This window comes from Chaetodon auriga, chromosome 5, assembly GCF_051107435.1.
Source record: "Chaetodon auriga isolate fChaAug3 chromosome 5, fChaAug3.hap1, whole genome shotgun sequence".
Lineage (NCBI taxonomy): Eukaryota > Metazoa > Chordata > Actinopteri > Chaetodontiformes > Chaetodontidae > Chaetodon > Chaetodon auriga.
Genome location: NC_135078.1, coordinates 4,517,569 through 4,542,593, shown reverse-complemented (window position 1 = coordinate 4,542,593; position 25,025 = coordinate 4,517,569). Strand labels below are relative to the sequence as shown.

General features: G+C 39.6%; 1 protein-coding gene across 1 annotated transcript; it reads left to right on the top strand.

Annotated features, from left to right (window-relative positions):
- Positions 1-10,232: 10,232 nt before the first annotated feature.
- On the top strand, positions 10,233-24,863 carry htra4 (HtrA serine peptidase 4). Its single transcript, XM_076731082.1, has 9 exons — positions 10,233-10,659; positions 17,650-17,749; positions 17,831-18,035; positions 20,111-20,305; positions 20,439-20,471; positions 21,073-21,187; positions 21,289-21,346; positions 22,636-22,731; positions 24,698-24,863. Exons 1-9 carry the CDS (start codon positions 10,233-10,235, stop codon positions 24,861-24,863), a joined length of 1,395 nt encoding a protein of 464 aa, XP_076587197.1.
- The last annotated feature ends 162 nt before the right edge of the window (positions 24,864-25,025 follow it).

Sequence of the window (25,025 nt, the reverse complement as noted above, 5' to 3'; positions counted from 1 at the left end):
CGAGGATGGAGAGAGGTTCATCACTTTGTGAACACATGATTGTCTAAATGATATTACTACATGGGCTGAAGAACACTTTGTAAACCTGTTGATGGTAAACTTAGATAATTTGTAAATGATTGCATTGTGCTTTTATTTACATTTTTATACAGTGTTCCAACTTTTCAGAAGCAGGGTTCTATTATAATAGTTAACTTCCTTTGTGTTATGCTCGGGGTGTAATGAAGACCTAGAAAACATGGATGTTGTAAAACTTCACAGTGAAGATTCAGCTATGCTTCCACACTGCGAGCCTTTTGCTAAGTTATAGTGTAACTCCTCTGTTACATCCTAGCTAATGTTACTTCTGAACTAACACAGAGATGATGCTACAGTCTGCAGGGATGACTAAGGGCTGAGGTTGGGGAGTGATAAAATAGATGTTTCTGCCATGGCTTGGTAATGACTCAAAATGTCTGCTCCATGCTTTCCACTGTCAAGAGGTTGTGTGAAATGCTTATCTATGGACACATAGACTGTATGTTGTGACTACATAGCTTTCACAGCTAATGAGTTTTCCCAGATCACCCCTAAAGTTGCCCTCACCTCTTGTTCCCGTAGTTTTGGACCAGAATTTCCTGACATTAAGAAAGCTAATTCTCAGGCACTTCTGCCCTCAATTTCAAACTAGCCCAAATCCTCTTAATAGATTACGAGCCATCAATCAGCACACACAAAAGAGAGTGAGGGAGTAAACTCAATATCCATGACTAAGCTTATTTGCCCTGGTGGTGATCTCAGAGCTACGACCGGAGAGGGGGTGTTAAGATGCACTTTGCCACCACATTACATCTCATCCACAACAGCAGACAAGGCTAATGAAATAGGATATGGAGAGTTCCACTCAAACAGCCCTGGCTCTGACAATTGCCATATGGGACCTTTAAAAAGCTGCATCTGATAGTCCAGAGGGGCTGTCATTTTGCTTCAGTTTCATTTTCAGTATTGCCGAAGTAACCCATACCCAATTAGACCAGCGGTCATCAGTGGTAGAGGAGAGGCGCTGTGGTCAGTGCTGGTCCTCAGATGGCTGACCTTGGAGCAGTAGACCTTCCCTGATGCATCTGGGTCTATAGAGGCAGTGGAGCTTAAAGGCATCCTCCCTGCTGCACCTCCTGCCCCAAATTAGGTATAAGGCACTAGAGCCCACTAAGCATGAACTATGGATCGCTTCTGCCCCCTACTGGCATTAAGACAATTCAATCTACTCAACTCCCTACTAGAGACCAACAGCAGAAGCACAAGGTGAGGATTAAATGGTGCACTGGTGACAAAAGGCAGAAATCTGGAGAAGGCCAAGTCACACAAAGGCCTGGCTCATAGCAGCCCTGTGACGAGTCATGGCTAAGTGCAGAAAGCCCTGTGAACAAGCACTTTGTCTGATCTGAACTTTCAATTACAAGAGGACAATCTGACTCCTTTCAAAGTCACTGAAAGAATCTCTAGAAGTTGGAAGAATAAATGCTTTTGAAACTGTTCTTGACTTTCAAAACTAGGCCACTCCTGATCAGGAAATTGCACAAAGGACGCAAGCAGCCTCTTTAATTCACACCCTCTGTAATGAGCTTATGAATTATGAGTTTTCCAGGGGAAATAATGGATTTGTATGCTGAAGGAGCAGCCAGAATGACAGGCGCTATAAATGAAAAAAATGACTTGCGCAGTTACAGTCAGCCATTATGGAAATGTCAGGTCATTTCTTTTGCCTCTGATGTAAAGGTTCTTAACTGCACTGTGTTAAATGTAATCCATGTGCAATGTGGACATACTGTAATTACAATCATAACAAAATAATCAAGAAATTAAATTCTGCCATAGCCTGCCATTATAATGTCCCTCTTTGGCCATTATGCAGTCAACTCAAGGAGAAATGTGGTGTGACGTCAAAGGTCCATGTTAACTTCCACAGTCCTCACCATGAGATCGCACAATGTGCTTTAGTGCTGCAGAGGCTGAATGTATAAAACACAGTAAATATTAATATATACCGCATAAAGAATTCTGCAGCAAGCAGACACTGAGGTCTTACATGTGTTTTTCATATTATACTTTTCAATTAAAGCCAGTTTATTGAATTTGTTTGTTCTCTTTCAAACCAGGGTGTTTGAAACTGTCAACATAAATAAAAGCCCTTTCACTGGCAGAATGAACCAGATGCTACTATTTAGTTCATCTGCTCTCCGTCATCATATAATGGAGCCTGGAAGGCAGTCAACATATTATACAACACCATGTAATTGAACTCTAGCCAAAGGGTGAGACATTTGTAATGCCAGTATCATTACTTTTACCCAAACTGTTAGCATTATCATCAAGACCTCATTAAAAACAACGCTCCTCCATATGTTTTAATCAGCCCATCCAATTACCATCACAGAGTCAACCCCCTGAGGTGTATCTAAGATAGATGTTCCAAGAGATGACATTAAAGAATAACACAAACTGTTTTGATACATTACTTGATATGTGTGACGGCTGCATAGAAGAAAGAAAGCATGGAAAACCTCATAGCATTGAAATATTATCAATACACCACTGATGAATGGGCACACAAGATGTTTTATACATATCTAAGCAACCTTCTCATAATGAAACCAACACTAGCACTACATTATCATGTTGTTTGTTAGTAGTTGTGGTCTTAGTGGAAGAAAGACTAAAAGTATGGATAGTAAGGATATGTGATTGTGGTAGTTCATATTTTCCTACTTGAAAATATGATATACAGCCATGAACATGCATTTAATGGACTGTAGGTTTATACACATTTTGATCCAGTTTAGATCTCTGTAAACCTATATGTGCCTCATATAGAGGAAATTGTTGATTGGCATATAATGTTATAATATCCTTGATATCTCAATATGTGTTTTCTGTTTTGTTCAATATACTGTGCAATATACACAACCAAGAAATATTTCACATATTAAGTGACTTTGATCCGTTCATATTATCTAAGTATTTTGAAAATGTATCCAAGGGCATAGGTTTGATTTAAGCACATTTCTGTGATGCAAAATGTGTGTGTGTGTGTGTGTGTGTGTGTGTGTGTGTGTGTGTGTGTGTGTGTGTGTGAGCTCCCTCTTTTACTGTAATATCTTTGACTGATGATCAGTTCTAGCATCTGGGTTAGGGTTATACAATTTAAAGATGCTAGTAATGTAAAATATCTCAAGTAACAATTTGAAATATGATCAGTGTTTTGATGAGTTGCACTATTGTGTACAATGCAAATAGACCTTCAGCAGCATCAGAAAAGTCATTTAATCACTTGGGCTAAGTTATATTTAACAACAGTATGTGTTTTAAGACCAGGCAGTTAGTTCAAGAGTGATTGCAGCTTCTAATCCTTTTACTGAAGCTACCTACATGTATGCATTGTTCCTTTACATTTCTAAAGTTTCATTATGCTACTTCATTTGAATTCTAATATCCAATGACATCTAATTGCCTTTGATTATGAAATACAGTAATACAGTGGCACTTGTCGGTGCTGGGGTCAGCATTAAATGGCTCCCCACCTTTGTCTTCTGCTCAGGGCATAATGACAACCTAGAAACCATGAAACAATGTCATATAATGTTGCAAAACCTCAGTGAAGATTCAACCACTAATTATGATATGTTGGGAAAGGGCAGAACTATGCTGACACTTGGAGAATGGCAAAATAGATATTTCTTCCATGGCTTCATAATGATGCAAATTATCTCTTCCATGGTTTCCATCATTTTTAAGAGGTTCTGTGAAAGGCTTTTCTATGTACACACTGACAAACGTTGCTTTTCTAAACAGCTTTCACAGCTAATGAGTTTTTGTTTTTTTTGTTTTTGTTTTTTTTCTTACCCAAAAATGCAGAGTAGCTGAATCCTGAGAAGTGTCTTCAGGTCTTCCTCGGAAGCTGCGTCTGCCCCAGCAATCTTCATCAGTAAGGTATGGCAGATTTTATGTTGCCTAAGAGGCAAAATACTCAGACCTTCTGACATCTGAGAGTAAGAGAATTTGGTTTAGTGGTATTTTAGTGAAAAAATCAAACTGAAAGTGAGGCAGATAAAATATGATTTTGAAAAGTGAGGGGGGAATGTTATTAGACATACAGTCTATGAATACAGCAATTTTTGAAACACACACATGTGCACATAAATCTGACTTTGAATGGTTTAGATACTGTTGTAAGACACTGACATACTGTATACAGCTGGCTAATTTACATATGTTGTATGTGGCCATACATCAGATTTTCATATGCTTTCAAAGGCCTGTTGGAAAGAAAGTTATGTATGATGGGCCACCTTATGGACATACTACATGCATCCGAATCCAGTATACAAACACAAGAACAGTATATGTGATAGATCAACATGTGATTGCAAAAACTATGGTCATTTATTTTAAAAGCCTCCAGTTTCAGTGCTCTGGTTTCAGTGTTTCACACCGGACTGCGGAACCTGGCTGCAGTGATTTGCTCCCATTCAGCCACAAAAACACTGATATGTTCAAAATACACTTCTGTCGCAAAAATATTCACTCTGACTTCAGCTGAAGACCATTTGTCAGACAAATTCAAACATGTGCCTGCTGTTTTGGTGCGCCAACCTGGCTAACTGATCCTGCAGCTGGAGGACTTCTACTTTGAGGCGTGCTGCTGCGCACAGTTGGTCAGTAGAAGCACTGTGCTTGCAAATAGAGTAAAAACTACAGTATTTACTCATTAACACACTGGAGCTGTGACATCAGCATGTGACCGCACCTTTAGTGAGGTCAGTCTCTGATGTTGGATAATGAGGCCGAAGACAGTTCTTCATGGAGCTGGCTTTGTGCATGGGAGCATTTACATATTAAAACAGGTGCAACTAACCATAGCGAGCTCTTTAGCTTGGAAAGCTTTTTTTTTTTTTTCCTCTGGAAGCTGTGACTGACTTGCGTAGATAGTCAGCTAGCCTGCTACAGCAGTTCATCAACTAGCCCTGCAGGTAGAGTCACTGCGTCACCAAGCTTCCAGCCCCACCTGTTTCATGTTTATGAAAGTGGCGCCTGCTTCACACTACTATTATATCATTCTGCTCCACTACCTTTCAGAGGTAAATATTGTACTTTTTATTCCTCCTCATTAATTTGACATATATTTACAAGTTACTTGCATAATGAACATGTAAACACACACACACAAAACACTTTATAAGCTTATAAAATACAATGTATAGTTACAGAATAAACTACAAATCAGCAGCAAAATATGTAAAAACTACCTTCACCTTCACAAAGTGCAAATGTAAAATTCTGCTTACACATTCATGCAACAGTAGTAATAATCCAACAATGTAGCTCATTGTTCTCATGCATATTTCTTCCCATTTTTTTCTGTATGTATTTTTCAAGGACATATGTGGCTTTTTCTCGCTCTGCTGCAGGATAATGACATCCCCACCTACAAAGCCCTGAATTGTGGATTGCTTTTCCAATCACAGAGCTCTCGATGAGTACCACACCATGCCTATTTGAGCGAGCTGTGGGCAGCCATTAAGAGGTCTAGAACCAGACTAGGCTGGTGTTAATGTCAATGTTTTGCACAGAGACCATCAGCTGGCTAGATTGAAGCTTGTAGTTGGTTTGATTTGATCATTTTCATTTCATAAAACTTCCATAAAGTTGTAACTACTCCCTGAAGTCTAATTTTAGTACTGTGGGAGACATATTTTAGGTTAAACGCTCACCAGGGGCCATAAAGCCTGCCAGTACAAAGAGTTGCTCCTACTGATGAAATTCTAAGGAAATTCTTTGAGGTGTTCGAAGAACTTCCCCTTAAAGTTAAGACCAGATCCTAGTAAAGATAAAAGCTATTCCCAAAGCATCTTAGCTCTTAACAGAGTTCCTCAGGTGAAAACTGTTAGGAGTAGGCTCAAGAGTTTCTGAAGCAGAGTGTTGGAAAGAGGTAGAAGAAATATTCTCCAAAAGCTGAATGACAGTGAGTTAATGAAACGCTGCAGATTACATCATGCAGGGATAATGTTTGTGGTCTCTCATTAGAGATGTGCTCGCATCTCCCACTCAAACCTGTAACACCTGAAATGAAAGTGATCACAACATGAAGATATCTGGCAACTGGAAAAATGCAACAGTGCAGCAGTGAGGACTTGGCTCTGTGGCAGGCTTCCACCAGCAGAGTGATCACACAAGCAATTACAGTGCTTTCACAGCCTCATATTGTCACATAATTCATCTCATTTCCACTGGATGTCTGTATCTTGCAGGCTCACAAAAGGGCATTCATGGCCATAGCAGGCTTACCCAAAGTTGTTGGTGTAATCAATGGGAAGTACATCTGCATTGTCGCAGAAAATGAAGACAGAGAGAAGTACCACAGCATCAGTGTGGGCTATAAGATTTTGGACATCTTTGCAAAATGGCCAGGCTCAACACATGATGTCGTCTGAGAGCAGTCTGAGATGCCAGTATGGCCAGCCACAAGTTGTTGCCATTTGTTAGGGGACAGTAGCTATCCATGCAAACCATGCCCCCTTATACCTGACCTCCATCCAGATCAGGGACCACAGCTAAATTCCAATAGGTGAGAGGGCTGCCGCAGAGATATTATACATGGAAATATAAGTTAAAAAGCAACAAATGAGTCAAATGAGTTATACGAGGTATAGTAGTAGTAGTAGTAGTAGTTTAAATATTTCCACCATGTATGTGGACTGTCATGTATTAAAATTCACATTATTTTCAGTTGCTTTGAATTAAATTCTGCTGATTTATTTGTATGAAGCCATACAAAAAGAGGGACAGTAGTTCAGCAGGTTATTGATCAGCTGCAAAAAGGCAGTTTCACGTGTTACATGGAGAGGTGCAGCGAACGGCAAATAAGGTCTGTAGAGTCATTACAGCCTGTGTGGTAATTCACAGCATCTGCAAAGCCAGACAAATCCCAGAACCCATTGAGGACAGTAATGGTGAAGACAAGGATGATAATGAAGAAAGTCACCATCCACAGGGGGGGCTTCCTTACAGAGCCCAATTTGTAAATTTGCATTTCAGGAAAGTTACACTCAGTGTAATATAAAAGCTCATGGCTGTATTGAACCAACATACCATACAATTTCACGAAGCGTACATTAGACGCATGTTGTTATTAAGACACTTGAATGCATAATTTCTATTTGCCACTTCGTTTTTCAGAAGCTACATTTGTAGTTTGTACCCCTCCTGTAAATACGGGGCTTGTTTATGCTGTCTGAGGACGTCCATCACAATCTCCAATTTTCAGTCCTGCAGGGATGGTGCTGGAGCAGCAGCAGCAGGCCTTAATTGAAACATTCAGGCTGAGGGTCGCACACCTGTGACATTGTGGGAACCCGTTCCTCTGATGGCTTCATGCTGCAGAAAAGGGGAAAGAACAGTTTATTCATTGTTGTTCTATATTTGTTTTCATTCATGTCACAGAATACCACCATGGCCAATGAGCATGTAGCTATACAACAGAAATGTGAGAAATGACCTATCAGTGTGTCCTATCCCGTGAATAGAAACTGTTCTTGACACTCTGTTTATCTGTCTGTTGGTGTATGAAAAACAGCTTGTCCTTCCTTTGTCATATTTCCATCAGCTGAATCATTGAACAGTCTGTCAGCCCAGTGACGCCAAAGTCTGACTGTCCAAGGATATTAAATACACTCTCTTCTCCTCAAGATAGCTGTTTAGCAGGTGGTCCATCCCCTAAAAACAATCCATTTTACAGCCACACATAATTCTGTTTTTAAGATAACTTTGCCAGAAGTTGTAAGCAAGTGGTATAGCACCCACCTGTGCCTGAAGAATCCTGTTTGTATTCTACAATGGCCCCTCTCGCTTTAGACTGCATCACAAACCACTGCTTTTTGCACTCCTGACTGTGTGCACAACCTGAGGGAATGAGGCGTTGATCTGAAGCGCTATATTCTGCCACACCTGCTTCTTGGCTTCTGCTGTAACCCCAGGGCCAGATTTTCCACTTAAAATGTTTTTTTTTACTAGTCAACTAATTGAGCTATTGAGCTTCCAATGCTTGTTTGCTGATTTATAATACAGTTACATGCCAACAAAGGCACAGAAACTGATGAAAGCTGAGCCAATTTTTCCACCATCAATAGGCCTATCAAATACATGAAGTACTAAAATGACCAACATGGTAAATAAATGTAACGACTATCATCGTGTGAACAGGTTACTGCACAAGTAGAAGCGTGTGCTTTCAAACATTCTGTAGGCAACTTTTAAAGTGTAGTTTACAACGTATTGAAGAGAGATGTTCATGATATAAAATAGTATTCACTACTACACCGTCTTTGAATAAAGACTGAATTCTGTGGTTAGGCCTTTATATTTCACTGTCCATTCTGTACCCATTATGACTAAAAGAGCATTTTCATTCATTTTTTTTTAATCAACTAGTCAGAATGTGTCATACCTAGCAGCAGGGTCAACCACACCTCCTCACTCAGCTAAGCTTGTCTCTTCCTCTTCAGAGTTTCTCGGAGAATTTTCCTTAATCACTCCTAAGCTAGGACTCCTTCCTGGAATTTTTTAGTTATTAACTAGGAGCTGGGAGCTCCCTCAGGGTATTCTCATAATGTATGTGAGTACGGCCCCAGGAGAATAACGTTGGTATAATAACAACATAATGAACCTAATCAGATACTTACACGTACTTATGGCAGCTAGTTTAGTTTAGTTCTTAGTTTGGCGACACCTGAAGACACTCAACGTCCTGCCAGATAAATTCTTCGTATAAGTTTCCAGTTTGTCATTTTTACTGTCCATAATGTAATTTTACTATGTTGGCCTATACTCTGGACAGATGATATCTACTGCATGTCCATTTTTCCTGATCCAAATCGAGGGTCAACGGATGGAGGGCGTCAAATGCTGTACAGATTGTGAATCCCCTCAAGACAAATTTGGGATATTTGGCTGTGAATTAACTTAAAAAATGACTTGGGGTATTGGCCATCATGCTGCAGTGAACTGATCAGTTATATAATCAACAAGTAATCAGTCAAACTGCATCCTTGGGCCAGTGTCAGCCTCAATATTAGTTGTTGGTTTGTCAGTGTTGTCAGTTCTGAAATAAGCCTGTTGGTATGTGTATATCCATTTTGAGCTGCACTTGTTTCTCTTATTCACTTGTAATGGTTTCTGTGTATTTTCTATTACCTTTTGTTGACATTTTGCCCATTCACTGAAAGCACAATAAGCAGCTATCAAAGATCATCTGAGCTCTGTGTGTTCTCACTCAACGTAACTTTAAGGGGCATCACGACAACCTGAGTGTTTAAATTAGATTTCACAGGAGTTTAGATTTCAGTCCGTCTATATCACCAAGCTGCAGGTTATGATCAAAAGCTGCACTGGATCTCTCAGAGAAGCCCCTTAAAGATGACATGATGAGTCACACAGAGTTAGTAACGATGGAGTTAGTCAATGACTTCCAGCTGAGGATGATATTAAGACACTGCCCTCCAACAGGTACAAGCGAGAGACCAGCGCTGATCCATTGATAACCATTCCCTCAAAACGAGAGCAGACAGATATTTATGGCATGGAAAAGCCCAAACAAAGAAGAAGATCAGGAGCAAAGAACCCTACATTGCTTGAAGATCCTGTCTCTGATCTCAACTCAAAGTAAAGTGTTTAACAGAGTTGAGAGTGTAACTGCAAAAATGGGCTTCTGCATATGATGACATGTCGTGACAGCTCCGAAAACATATTTAAGTGTTTTGTTTACAAAGAATGGATTAAAACCATGTCATTAAAGCTGGAGGTTATTTAGAATTGTGAAAATGGGACGGTGTTGACCCTCAGTTTCACCTCTAAGGCCAGTTCCAAACCACAGAAAGAAACTTCATCACTGAATCTATCATCACACGCAGATTTGTTACCATGAGTGGGAGGCGAAGACCTTTGAGTCTGTACAGAAAAACATGTACACCAAAACCTGATGCAGCTGCATTCCATCGTGGCTCTATAATAACAGGAACGTGGAGCAGAATCCAAGATGAGCGTGCTGCTACTAGAAGATAATTACCTGCCCTTAGCCAGTCCTATGGCTATGACAACAGCAGCAATGAGACTGTATTAGTGTGCTGTCCCTGGATGAACTTCATTAGTATGGACATAAGCACAAGAAGAGGAAGACTATTGTGAATCAGTTTGAGGCCATGCTGAAGTCTGTGGCTTACTTCATCCTCCTCACCTCCGCAGTTCATGCGGGTCTGCTGAGAAAAAGACAAACTTGCCCGCAGGTTTGCGATGCCTCTCTGTGCCCTGTCCCGGCGCAGGCCTGTTACTACGGGCAGGTGAAGGACGGATGCGGCTGCTGCGTGGTGTGCGCGGCCGGGGAGGGTGAAGCCTGCGGGGAGCTGAGCGGTGGTAACCTCCCCTGCGGTGACGGGCTGCGGTGCGACTCTGTGCGGGGGAAGCTCGGTGCGCACCACAGCTCCTGCGTGTGCGCCTCATCCGGCCCGGTGTGTGGCAGCGACGGCAGGACGTACCCGAGCATCTGCCGCCTCAAAGCCGAGAACAGGAGAGCCGAGCTCGATCAGACCCCCCCGGTCATTTTCATCCAGAGAGGCTGGTGTGATTCAGGTGAGCTGTGTCATTAACTTTTCTTTCTTTCTGTAGTTTATATGATGGAAATCTTTATCAAAGGTCGTTGAAGTCGACAATAATAATAAATTCGGTCAAGTATGATTAGTAAACTTGTTGATCGATGTTGAACACTATTATTATTGTTCTTGTTACTTCTAATTACTTGTTTCATCTTAATTCTTCTATTATCGTTTCATTACTTTCTCCACTAGGAATTATAATAATAGTAATAATAATAAATTCAAATCTCACTACTAGAGTATATTACAAAAATTTGAACAAAATTAATCGAACAAATCGAACAGCACTATCATTAAAATGCTGTGTACCTGCTATGCATAAATAATAATCACATATGGTATAATAATTGGAGGGCTATAATACTAACAGGGATATTTAATCTTCGATCAGTAGTCAGTAGATTTGCTAATAATAGGTATTTTATTTATAATTTTGAATGTATGTCTTCGACTGGTAACTTGCTGTCCAGTAAAAATTCATGTTTCAAAGACATACTCAAAGTAAATCGAAAGCTGTTCTTGAACCATTTGGAGTACATGCACGGTTTTGGTCTCTTTTGAAATGTTAACACTCTGAACTTTTATCCCCAGCAATTGCAATTACTGTAAGTGCTACTGGCACCGAGTGATAGAGGTTTGAACACTGAAGTAGACGGAGTTTATTTTCCCCTGAATCTTTTTTTTTTTTTTTTTTGTAAATAGATGCTTAAAAGTTTAATAAAAACTGGTAACAATACCATAGAAACTGAATATTTTCATGTTTGCTCTAATGATATATCTAAGCGTTCTCCTTTATATTCATCTACATAAATATCTATATTTATATTCATCTACATTATCTTCTTTATTGGATCTTTTGGCTGTATATTTTTATATTTAGACCATTTACTATATCACTTCAAATCGTGAAATATCCCTACTTGCACTGAAATCCTTGATTTGAGGTGACTGGAGCTGTAAAGAACCCACTGATGTGGCATATCGGTGTGTTCACAATTTCATTGGCTATTCGAAGCATCAGTCATCTGCAAAATTGGTTGCGATCTTCACTGGGAAGAAGAGAATGAAGTCCTTCTGTTCAACTCAGACTTTTCAGTTTTAATATGTTCGCTTTGGGGAATTTTGTCTTAAGAGTTTAATGAGAAGATCAGTACCAGCATCACATCAGTGTCATAAAGACTAAAGCCTACACATGAGCAATCCCTTAAGATTGGGTGCAAAGTTCACACAGAACAATATGCTGAAGGTAGATAGTTTGATAATAATAATATCAAACTAATAATTTGTCAACGTCTGATTGTGCCATGGAGAGATGAGATTGATCTTAGCTCTGCAATAAAGTCCAACTAAACAAGATAGTGATGCAGAAAATGACGTTTCCACCTTCTGTGGCCAATTAGTGACCCACTGAAATAAATCCCAAATATCAAACATTCCAAAACGTAGTGATACAGATTATATCCCTGCTGCTTTTCCAGAGGGCCAGAGATTACAAAGCGTGATACAAGTCACCCTGGTAAAAGTGTAAATATATAATCGAGGAACATCAGCAGGGGGAAAGTTCCACCATGCCCTGACAAATACTGCTGAGATTCCCAGACAGACACTTAAAGAGCAACAGAAGCAAATTTCCACATGAAAGTCAGTTTACTTGTTATGAGGAGCACAACTCACTCACAAGCCTGTGAAAACATGTATAATGTCATCTGTGGCTCTGGAAGAGTTTTCCAAAGTCCCACAACATACACATTATCTCAGCCTGACCTGAGAGGCTACACATTTTGAACAGAAATCCTATATTACAAACTGGGATGGGAAGTTTGAAAGACATGGGCTTTAAGTAGGCAGGTACAGTCTGATGAAAGCTGTTGAGTTATATTATGGGAAGTGTAGGATCCAGTGTATTTGGAGCTCAACCCATACAAGAGACTAAAACAGGATGCCTTGGCCTCTTCTGTTGAGTCACTCTGTGTTATGGAAGTGCATTACTGAATCACTGAGGTTCCCCTTTAAACCTGTTCTGTGGTGGTATTAGTCAGTACTGAAGGAATTATGTTGCTAGTAAAGAGTCACCATGCTCTGTAAATACTCCGTGAACAAATAAAGGTTCAAAACATGATCATATCTTCCTGTCGGTGTATGGTAAACCCCACTCATCATCACATGTGCTCTTTAATTTGACTTGATAGGCTAATAAGCCATTCTGGAAAGTGCAAGACCGTGGATGAAAAGCATATACAGTATATCTGTGTCTTCTCAGAAAGCTTCATATAACGTTCCTCTAATGTTTTGCATATTCATGCTCAGAAGAGAAACAAGACGAAACGCAGTCACAAATTCTCCAGTGATGGTGTTTCATTGTCCCGAGGGAATCTTAACACCACACTCCTCTGCAAATATGTCCTCTTCATTATCCCATCCTGTGCTATCCATTTTTATAAAGTGCATCTTCTTACTGTTATTCATTAGAGAATTCAGCATGCATTAGTATGCTTCCTGCAGGTATGTAAAAGCTCACAGATATACAATGTAGAGGGGGGCATAAAACAGTACATAATAAACGGAAACTTCCTTATTAAGAGGTGTTTTACAAGCCTGGATTCACAGTAGTCAAATGACTGGATGAAAATGCTGACTATTGTGATGGGCCAGGATGTGACAAAGATGAACTAGCCAGTTCATAAAACTTTGGTTTCTCACATGGAACTTTCATCTCATATAGTCCTTGAGTAACATGACATTTAAGAAAGTGAATATGAGGATATATAGTGTGTGGTTGAAAAAGGTCTATATGTAGCCAGTTTTACAAGGAGGTTAGATGATGGGCTGTTTCTTGGTCGGGCCTGGCAAGCATTATTTCCCAATGAGTTTAACTATTCCTTTAAAATTTCACCTATGTGTACACTAGTAATGTAGTGGAAGCAGCTCTTCAGGAGCCCAACAGCCCTCCATCAGTGTCACAACAGATTCTATTAATATAATTAATAATTATTTTAATTGGTTTCAGTTCTTTTAATGGGTTTCCAGCAGAATGCATGCTAATTACATGTGTCAGAATTGATGTTTCACCAAACAGATTTGTCAGCATTAACATTAAAGGGTCAGTTCACCGAGTGATTTATATATGGCGTTATTGCTTGTAACGATGCAGATATTTTTTTCTTCAGGTTTTGACACGTCTGAGATTTATGCCCCCAACCTTATACAAAAGATGTTAACATAATTTCAAAGTAACACAGATAACTCACTCGGGATAATCCAGAGACCTCAGTGTGAACTGTTTTCTCTTTTATGAACAACTTTCTCCAAAAAATAGTTCCCAGGCAAGTACTAGTGACAGTGCATCCTGTGATGGAAAGACATGTTGACATTACTTCTTTTTAATATATGTTTCGTTGTGAGCACCTCAAATAAAAATCTCCATTCACTTCTATTAGGGCAGACACAGCTAACAAAACAAATATCTCCATTTACACATCCTAGATTCAACTTGGAGTAAGTAATTTGGGTGAAATGACCCTCTAAAGGTAAAGAATGAAATTTTTAAATAAGAAAACTTAAACCCCTGTAACCCATGCCACCAGTGTAGACAAGGTAAAACGATGGCTGTGACTTGCAGATGGCAGTGTGCATGTGAAGAGGGCTGTCAGTGCATTCCATCACCATCCATCACTGGTGCTCAGTAAGCAGGGTGAACTGGAAACAGACAGGCCAGAAGTGTTTGTATATCTGCAGCTGCTCTGTCTGCTTCATGCAATGCATGTGTAAGTGTGTGTGTGAGTGAGAGAAAGAGAGAGAAAGAGCAAGCACTTCTTATGTATGCTCTGCAGCATCTACCATAATACTAAAGAGAAACCACTCATACCTTGAACCACTGACTGTGTTCCCCACTGGCTGTTTTGCTTTTTCCTAATAAGTGAAATGTGTCTTAATGTCTTAATTTCCAATATTTTGAAAACCTTGTCAACATCTTGTTAGATATGTTAATTCAGTATTTTATGATGTTGAAAGCCATGGCCTGTTATCTTTGCTAAAGCTTTGTGAAACGATATTTATTTATATAGTCTAGTCTCTCATAGTCTTTCAAAAGGAGCTGGAGTCAAAGCAATCTCAATTCCCTAAATTTACTGCAAAATGTATTATTAATGTATTAAAATAATGTATTAAAAGCACTTTTACAAATATAATATACACAAATATGTGTGTGTATATATATATATGTGTGTAATCATTTTCGTTATCAATTAATGCGCAGATTATTTTCACAATTATTTGATTAATTGTCTATAAAATGTAAAAAAAAAAAAAACAACATGGAAAATGCTCATTACATTTTCCCAGAGCCCAAAGTGACGTCTTCGTAGTGCTTCTTTTGTTCAACCAACAGTCCCAAACCCAAAGACTCTTCATTAACTGTCGTAAAGTTAAAAAAAGAAAAGTAGCAAATGGTTGCTTGAAATATGATTGAAACGATTAATTAATTATCAAAATAGTTGGCTTAATTTTCTCTCGATCAACCAATCAATTAATCGACTAATCATTGTAGCTCTAATATGATGATCTATAGATAGATCGATAGATAGATAGATGAACTTGCACTTTCAACAGTCTACAACAGTGTGTACAACCAAAAAATTTTAATATAAACATGAAACATGTTTGAAGATGAATAAAGAGAATAATAATAAATGGTCATATAAAAATAGCAAAAAGTCATATAGGGTTTAGTACAATCTTTGTAAAAGTACATTAGACATATTCATATTTCAAAAATCTGAATAGATCCTTTTCTCTTCTGTCTGGACACACTCTTCTGGCAAAAGATGTTCAGAGTGAATTGGTCGATGTCCACAACTGCTGTGCTGAAACTGGGCTTTGTGGAATGATTATTTCCACCAGTAGCAGTGTCAGCGAAAGTATTGGACAAATAGAAATGTTGACCTCATATTGGCTAAAAAGTAAAAGCCATGGGATCACCCATGTCCTCTGGGACTATGAGTGTCTGTACAAACTTCATGCCGATCCATCTTGTCGTATAGGAGAAATGAAAATTTTACCTCAGATTTCCCCTCTCTCAATTTGGCCATAAGTGGTGACCAAACAACACTGCCACACCAAGAGCCAGGCTGCTAGCATGGCCAAAAATTTGATCACCTCCACCATAAGCAGGCCACATGGCAAGGTCTGTTTTTCTGATGCCAACTTCCTGGAGGGATGCCACCTGGAAAGGTTTGATTCTGAAAATCACAGTACCCCATAGAAACTTTCTTTTTAGCCCAACATTCCTAATGTGAAAAGGATGCTGCAACCAGGCTGATTAAAGTTATGTTTATGATGGCATGTCAAGTATACGTGGTATTCATCTGATGGTTGATCCACAGTCACATAAGCTGGCATAACCATACAGAGTAATTGAGAAGACAGTGTTACAGGATCTGCCTGCCAATGACAAGCGTACTGTTGATTTGTTAGTAGAGCTCGCTGACAGGCAAAATAGTTGGTGTTCTGCCAAACTACCTCTTGGCAATAGACTCACTTTCATTTGCATTTAAGGATGTTTCTGCAGAGACAAGTTCATTTATGTAACTCTGTAAACACAGCATCATTGAGAATGTGGTGGCTTCAGAGGAGGAACTGTGTATTTGCTTAGAGAGCAGAGGAAGAGAACGTTGGAGAGATTATCGGGGAGGAGATTTCACTTCCCTTAGTGGACACAAAGAAAGGTGCTCACAGCAGGTTGCATTTGAAATGAAAGCCAACCTACTACAAGCCTAAAACTGTTGAGATTTGACCTTCTTTTTCCTCTTTTGGACACTCAAGCCTTCAACTCTTTTGATATCAGTTCATATATTGTATAGGTACAGTGTTGGCAAGGCAGCACAAGGCAGCAGAGATGAATATGTGGCTTTAGCACGTACTCTTCTGTAGTCTCTTAGTGAAATTAAAGTAGAGCAATGATGTGCCACTACTTGCCTAAAAAGTAAGACTAATTGTAAGTCATGTGCTCTGAAAATGCAGCCTAGAATTTACTCGTATGAAGATAAATGAATACCTCTCTAGACTTTCACTATTTTTGGTTGCAAATTCAGATTTCATTAATATGTTTTAAAATGAACAATGAAAGAATATATTAAAAATGGCATCCACATTTAATTAATCACAGTCTAAGGCCAGGCTCAGTCTTGCAGGTGAGACAAGACAGCCAGGGTTAATTTAAAAGTTTCCTGTCAACAGTTCATCAACAGGTGGTCAGTCCAAACAGCCAAGTAAAGCAAAAAGGGGTAAGGCAAGCGGGCAAAGCAAGCAACAAGAAAGGCAAGGTCAGAGGTCAAATGCATGTGCTTGACAACAAACATAATTTATTACGTGGTTATCACAACAGAAAGATTATCACATAACATGGGTACTTAAAATACAAGCATAATACCTAGCATACACATGCACACATATACAGACAATCATGGGTATCCATGCGGAATGCAAATCTTATCAGGGTCATTTCAGGGGTTGGCAAAGGAGAAAAAGCAGGTCTTAAGAGACCTTTTAAAGCAGTCAAGAGACTCTGTTGTTCTGATATTTAAGGACAGAGCAGCACACAGTAGACAGTCTGGTGGGAAGTGAGGGAAAGTGACCAGTAACTATGTTAAGGAGCTGAGTAGGAGATTGGGAACAGGTGCACAGGCAGATGTGGGAGTCAAAGCTGAAGGCGGGAAAGGGCTACTGCAGAGAAAAGATGAAGCGGTAATGACTTATTAACTTACAACAGGAAAAAAGACAAGAGTATTTCACTGATCTAGCATTGCACTGCCACAGTATGGCAAAAAGGACTAACGCAACCAACTGGCTCTGCCGTCCATAGAGCTATGACACATAGCTTTGAATAAAGTTTTATAGATTTAATCTATCACATTTTAGAGCAAATGAGCGCCCTAACCTGTCTATCTATTATTCTTTATTATCCTCAAAGGAATGCAACATCCAGGAAGTATGCGCTACAAGTTCAACTTCATTGCAGACGTGGTCGATAAGATTGCCCCATCTGTGGTGCATCTGGAACTATTCCAAAGGTAAAACCAACTGAAGCAAGAAAATTAGAACAACTTCAACACTACAAAATAATGAAGTCCTTTTGCCCTTCCTCTTGCCAGACTGCCATTTTTCAGTGAGGAGGTCTCTGTGTCGAGTGGCTCGGGATTTATAGTGTCAGAGGACGGCTGGATCATCACCAATGCTCATGTACTCACCAACAAGCAGCGGATCAAAGTAGAGCTGAAAAGTGGTTCACAGTACGATGCTACAGTCAAGGACGTGGACCAGAAAATGGACATTGCACTCATCAAAATTGAACCAGATGTGAGTACTCACTGTTTCCCCTCAGCTCCCCAAGGACCTTAGGCTAAACTCTGTCTTGCATTTTCCTCTGGCAGCTTGTCATCAATGGCTAACATCAAAGTCTATTAATCCTGAACATAAAGGGGGTGCATATTCCATGGAGGAAGCCAACGAGGGCTAGTGCCCACCAAAATTAGACTCTATTCCTTAACATGGTCAATTTGTCGTCTGACTTGCTCTGGGGTGGTATTTGGTCATGCCTTGTAAATTCAAAGCCTCAGCTATTTTCTGTGTATTTGCAAGCACAGTTCTGAATAAAACATGTCCACACAACCAGCTGCTTTGTATGGTAGAGGGGACTCGACTTCCGACCACTTCAGTCAGACTACGCTCAGCATGAAGTACATGATTAACATTTTTAGTACTGATCTGAATACAAGAATACCTCAAGATCAAGAGTAAACCACCATCACTTTATTTGACTGCACTATAGGTGAAAGAATTTGTCTTAAAACAACCACAGAGTGGTGACAGCTTTATGATGCTATATCTCTCCGTGTTACATTCCTTGTAGAAGGTGCTCTAAGGCTTGCCTAAAAGGCAAATTTCTCATAAGGCTCCATGCCCTGGGAAATGTGGCCATAAATTTGGCTGAGCATTACCCTCTGAGAAAAATGGCTTCAGCCTAGAATAAGAGGAGGCAGGCAGAAACAAGCTAAGGCTTAGTTTAGTTTGGTTATTCAACACACACGTTCAGCTTGAAAAGAAGCAATCAAATGATTTGAATTACCTCCATGACAAACTTTGTGAATAACAGAAATGATTTTATTTGATGCAAAGTTTGGTGGTTACACGCATATCCCAGAGTGTCCATGGAAAATGATGGAAGACCCAGGAGCAGGTTAGGTACATTAGCACACTTGGAGAAAACCAAAAGGTACAAGTATTTCCTTATTAAAATCCAAGTTCCATAATCATTTCTCAGAGGCAGAGCTGCAAGTAAAAAATTTTCCATTGATGGAAGAAAACCTGATGATAGGAGTACTCCACTTTAATATGCACTGTTGGATTCATAATGAAAAAAAAACTTATTTTTTAAAAAAAAAAAAAAAAAAAAAAGCATCATCTCTTTTATTCCACACGCTCTCTGTCCTTGTCAAAACCTGGCACCTACATCATCCACAATCCAACTGGACCACACACAGTGTGGTCTTACATTCGTGTGTGTGATGCTTCTAATAGCTAATGTAGCCTCGAGCTGCGAGCCTCAAGCAGAGATGAGGAGCGGGTCTGGTAAGCTCACTGCTTTCTAACTCCACGACACCAGATTTTTTTTATTTTTTTTTTCATTTTCAAACTTGAAGCCTTCAGACACAACAAACACTGACTCAAGTGACATCATTTGAGGTATTTCATTAGATTTCCCTTTTGAGCCACAAAAGACTTTTTCACACATTCAGTAGTAATTCCCTACTCCTGTAAACAGCCTTTGGTGTGTGGAATTGGTGGGGTTCACCCTTGGGCAGACTAGACAAACTGCTCCATAAACTGTTACACTTTGTTGTTCTAAAACCCTGTATTTAAGCTGTATTTAAGCTCTATATAAGCTGTAGGTTTCTTCACCCAGTCTTTTGTGTTGTTACCAAAAGAGTTGTATCAAGAAGTCAAGAAGTCAAAGGCAACTGCAGTTACTTCACATTCTGCAAGCCTTTTTCACCTCTCATCCCAAAGGCTTGGTACAGTTTGAATGAAGCCGCTGAAATATCTTGAAGAATCTAAAGCAAGCAAGTCTGTTGGAATTCTGAGAGGTTTGTGAATAGACAAGAACTTCTTGGCTTTTCTAATAAAACACAGCTCTTTGTGTCAATCAAGCCTTTCTAGTCTCATTGACCTTCTGTTCAATCTATACTAACTTATAGTTACAGTGTCCAGGAGGGCTAGTCAGCCTGCTGACCTTAAATAGTCTGACAACGCCAACATCAGCTAATAAATGAAATAATGACATTATTTCACCCACATTGTGTCTGTGCTCCATTCATAAAATCAATTGTTATCCATCTCTGTGAGTTGTTATGTCTCTTTGTGCCTTGCTGCAGAGTCCACTGCCTCCGCTTCCTCTCGGACAGTCCTCAGACCTGCGCCCCGGTGAGTTTGTGGTGGCAGTGGGAAGTCCTTTCTCTCTACAGAACACCGTCACCACCGGCATTATCAGCACTGCCCAGCGCAATGGCATGGAGCTGGGCTTTAAGGACTCTGACATGGACTACATCCAAACTGATGCCATCATTAATGTCAGTGAGAGCACAATTAGCATGACAAATACAATCACTGCCTTTCTTGGTTCTGCATTTCATTTCATCTATCTTGACAGGTTTTTGTTCTCCTTGAATAATGAGTAAAAAAAATGTTTTTGTTGATTCACAGTACGGCAACTCTGGAGGACCGCTTGTCAACTTGGTAAGAGGATTTATAGTGCTACATCGTATGAAAATGGATAATGCCAAACAATTTGCATATTTGTTCTGCTTTCTGCTATGTAGGCAAACTTTCTTGTTTTATTTATGACAGTGAGGACTGAGGTCATGATTTTGTTTTAATAAATACCCAGAGTCTCAAGTCTGTTCGCTCAGTTTGAAGATTAAGCCTCCCTCACAGTATTTTAGGACAGGACCTGATTATGGAGGCCTTTGCATTGTTGCTGTGGAATAAAATCATACAGATGGCACAATCATTTATCAAGGCTGCTGCCCCCAGCTTCCTTTCCCTAAAAACGCAGTTCTCTCTAAAGGAGAACAGTTGCCATACCGACAGTGCATTTTATAAATTGTCCTTCACTGTGAAAACACAGATAAGTGACTGCAATAACCAAGACTGATGGTTTTTGTTGTAGGTAAAAAGAACACTTAATAGACTATGTGTTATTTTATGTGCATTGGAAAAAAAAAAAAAAACACATAACACTCTTGCTGCTGTTTTGCTTTTCCAAGCAGAGCAATGTAATCAATGAAGCACTTAAGACCACAATCTCATGGCTCTCCTTCCTTGGTGTGTTTAACAGGATGGAGATGTAATAGGCATAAATACTCTGAAAGTGGCTGCAGGAATCTCTTTTGCCATCCCAGCGGACAGGATACGCCAGTTCCTCGCTGAATCCTACAGCAGACAAGTCAACGGTGAGCCGGACATCATGTTGGTGTTGGTGTTTTCTAGGAATTATTATATGATCTCATTCAATCAGTCAAATATTTCACTCATTCATTTCATTTGCCTTTAGGAAATACAGCACAAAAAAAGAAATACATAGGTGTCCGGATGCTGCAGCTCTCACCTTCGTGAGTAAACATCAGAAAAACTCTTCCAAAACACCATATATTCATTTTCGGAAAACATCCAACAAGACTCAAAAGTCTCTGTCCAGGCTAATGGCTCTGTGAGTTGTACCGTGGAAGTATTATGACAACTGGATGTCGGACTCCAAGATGCTGTCCTTTCATTCAATGGAAGTTGTTAATGAGCACATAAACCAAAAGGGTTTTCAAGCTTTTGGATTTATTTCTATTTGATAAATAGTGATCTGATCTTTGACCTGCCCCATTGGCCCTGCTTGGCTCATAGATTTTACACTGGGATAACATCAACATATATAAATTTGCTATGCTAGGTTTGGTAAGTATTACAAATATAAAGCCTTTGTCATTAAAAAATTGTCACAGCAACAAAACTAACACACTGGTGATCAGCTGGTACTATGTGTACTGTGCTTACCATTATATTTTAGTGTGTTGGCATGTAAAGCATTTGCCAGCTGAGACTGTATTTTGTATTAGGTATTTGGTTGTCAGCCAAAGACAAATTAAATTTTGACCTGATAACAGTGCAAGATGAAAACACCATGCATGAAGAGCATTGTAGGGATGGGTAATATAAGTAAAACCTTTTATCACAGCATATATATATATATATATGTATGTATGTGCAAATGTTTACTGTCTGGCCTGTGATGCTTTGCACCATTCAATATTATCCCATTAGAAGTTTAGAGAAATTTTACAAATGACATACACATCAGAAAATGTTATTTCACTAGTTACTGTCAATCCTACTCTTCAAGTTACAAAGCATTCAAACCATTCAACAAACAATTCAACCTTGAAAATAGTTTCCCTGTGGTGTGTAATATGTTACACCGTGATAGATTTCTCATAATGATTGTCATGCACGTGGTCTTCAATGCATTAATGTTTCATAATTCCTTGTTCAAAAATTCATATCATAAAGTCAAGCATTTACATTCAATTGACTTGCCATCTATCAATTGTTGAAAGATATTCAAAGTAAGATGACTACAGCAGTTAGCGTTCTTTTATTATTATTATTGGAAAGCATCACCTGGAGTTAGTGAGTATTCTGCAGAGTAAGGAGTTTAGGCACTTTTACAAAATGCAACAGCAGTGCTGTGAACTGGCATTTGGAGTTGTCCGGATATTCCCTGAGGCGTGGAGTAAGAGCATCCCTGCAGTTCTCAAGGCTGCATGTGTCTTTCTGAACAACATTTGATCCAATTTGAGTTGTTTCAGTTGGAATAGACTGTTTCTCTAATTCTTCTTCTCCATTTCTCCAGTTTGATCCGAGATCTCAAGGAGCGTGAGAGTGACTTTCCAGATGTGAGCTCAGGGGTTTACGTTTATGAGGTAATACCTGCAACAGCTGCATCCAGGTAAGAGTTGAGCAACAATCTCCTCTACTATCTGATATGAAATCCCATTCCATTCAGCTTGCAACATAACAAGAAGGACAAAATTTAACAGTATATATATATATGTCTTACTGATGATTGGCTTTTCTTATAGATCAGATCCTCCTCTCATGTGATGGATGTAAAACTTATATTCTACTGGTTGTCTATGCGAGTCCCCTCCTCGTAAAGCTCTAATCTCAATGCTTTCTGTTAAATTAAATCTTTGTTCACTATTGCCAAAGAGGTAACACAATGGTGACTGAGCCCATGGCCAACTGATGAAAGTACTGCAATATTTATATATTTGAGTGAGCTTAGCACTTACCGGTATCGTACATCAAAAATGTGCCTTTGACCACAGATCAATTTGAAATTTTGCAGGGGGTAGTGTTATAATAAGGAGCAGCCACAGTGAACTGTTAGATGAAGAGCTGCAGGCAGCAGGCTCTCTGTAGTTCCCCTCAGCTCTATGGAACATTTTAACATTTCTCGGCTCCTTGTTTCAGTTTTAGAGCCTACATGTTTTGTTTCAGTCTCACCACTTCCACCAAACTCACTTCCAGCAGCAGACAGCTACTTTCAATAAAAAACTCTCTGATAGACCCACTGTACGTTACCTGCCCGGCCAAACAGCAGACAGACAAAGTTAGTGAGTAGCTGGTGAACACAGTGGCCAAATCGGGAAAAATATTTAGAAGCTAAATGCTCCTTTTGTTTTTTGTTTGAGGATAGGGTGCAGTGGGTTTATTAGTGGCTTTTGGCTGGAAATAGCTGTCTGTTGTGACTTGAAATGGGATAAATGAGAGAAGATTTTTTATGCTGGGAAACTATACAAACTGAAAATACATTCAAATGCTCTGTAGAAATGAGGGAAGGTGCAGATCTGGGTGGTAATTCCGTATGGACTCATCCCTAAGAGTCATCAGTCACTTGATCCCTTGTAAGTTCTTAAACTGGATTTCAGGAGGCTGTGTTACATATTGTATATTGTAGCAGAGACTTTCTCACCCTGGCAGGAATAGTTAGCAATGAATAATCCTAATTGACACAGTCTATGTTGATATTATTCACCAAGGTCAACCTAAAATGTTCACTCTTGCATAAAAGATGATACATTGTTAAAAGATTAAATGTGTCTTTTTCCCATTGGACTAAGTTTCAAAGTAAGATACCTCACCAGTGAGTTGTTGTTTTTTTATTAGAAAACGTTACCTGGAGCAAATCAGTATGATGCACAGGAAGAGCTTGTTTAGGCACTAGGTTTTACAAAATGCAACAGCAGTGCTGTGAACTGGCTTTCAGAGGCCTCTGGATATTTTCCGAGGAGTGGAATAAGAGCATCCCTGCAGTTCTCAAGGCTGTAGATTGAACTGTGGTCTGGTTGCTCATTATACTTGTGCTTCCCACAGGCAAAGCTCTGACATCTCTCTCTTTGTGGAGACAGGATCTCTCTCTCTGACTCTTAAGACTCTCTATATTTTTAATAGTCCAACACCACCTCCCGTGACATTGAAGCCTGAAGCTTTGAACAGCATAGAATCATAGTCTACCATACAACCAATACAGCGCAGGATGTCAGTTTACCATGATAATGCTGAATTGCTCACTGTATTATTCATTGCAGCCCTCAATATTGTCTGGTGAAATCAGAATGTTGTCTTTAATCTAACAGTCTTGCATGTATTGTCAATCAGTCTTGCATAAGATCATCAGCAAGAGTAAATACCTCATATGCAAATGTCAAGCACTGCAGCACATCATAAATCCATGACACCACAGCTCCAATTGTTTGCTTTGGCTGTTGAGGGGGAAAGAACCCGACAGGAAAAGACTTGTCCAAAGGTCAATGACGTTTTCCTAAGGGTGTGAGATCTACCCAGCAGGGGTGTATCTGTTGTAATGAGGCTTTCTGTGTGAGTGATCCATGGCGTTGTTTCCTCTGCAGCGCTGGCATGATCAATCACGACGTCATCATCGGCATCAATGGGCAGCCCATCCACACCACGCAGGAAGTGAGCAAAGCCGTCCAGAGCGGTGCCACGCTTTCAGTGGTGGTGAGACGAAAAGATCAGGACGTATCGCTAACTATCGTTCCTGAAGAGACTGACTGACTGTAAATGTCAGCCATTAAAGAAAATGTGAACTTATACTGTGCCACCGGTAGAACTGTTATGATGGGCCCTGCGTTTCTTTTGTGGGTAGGAGAGCAAAATACTTTGAGTACATTAGAGAAAAATGTTTCAGTGATCTAAACCACATTTTGTAAATTTCTG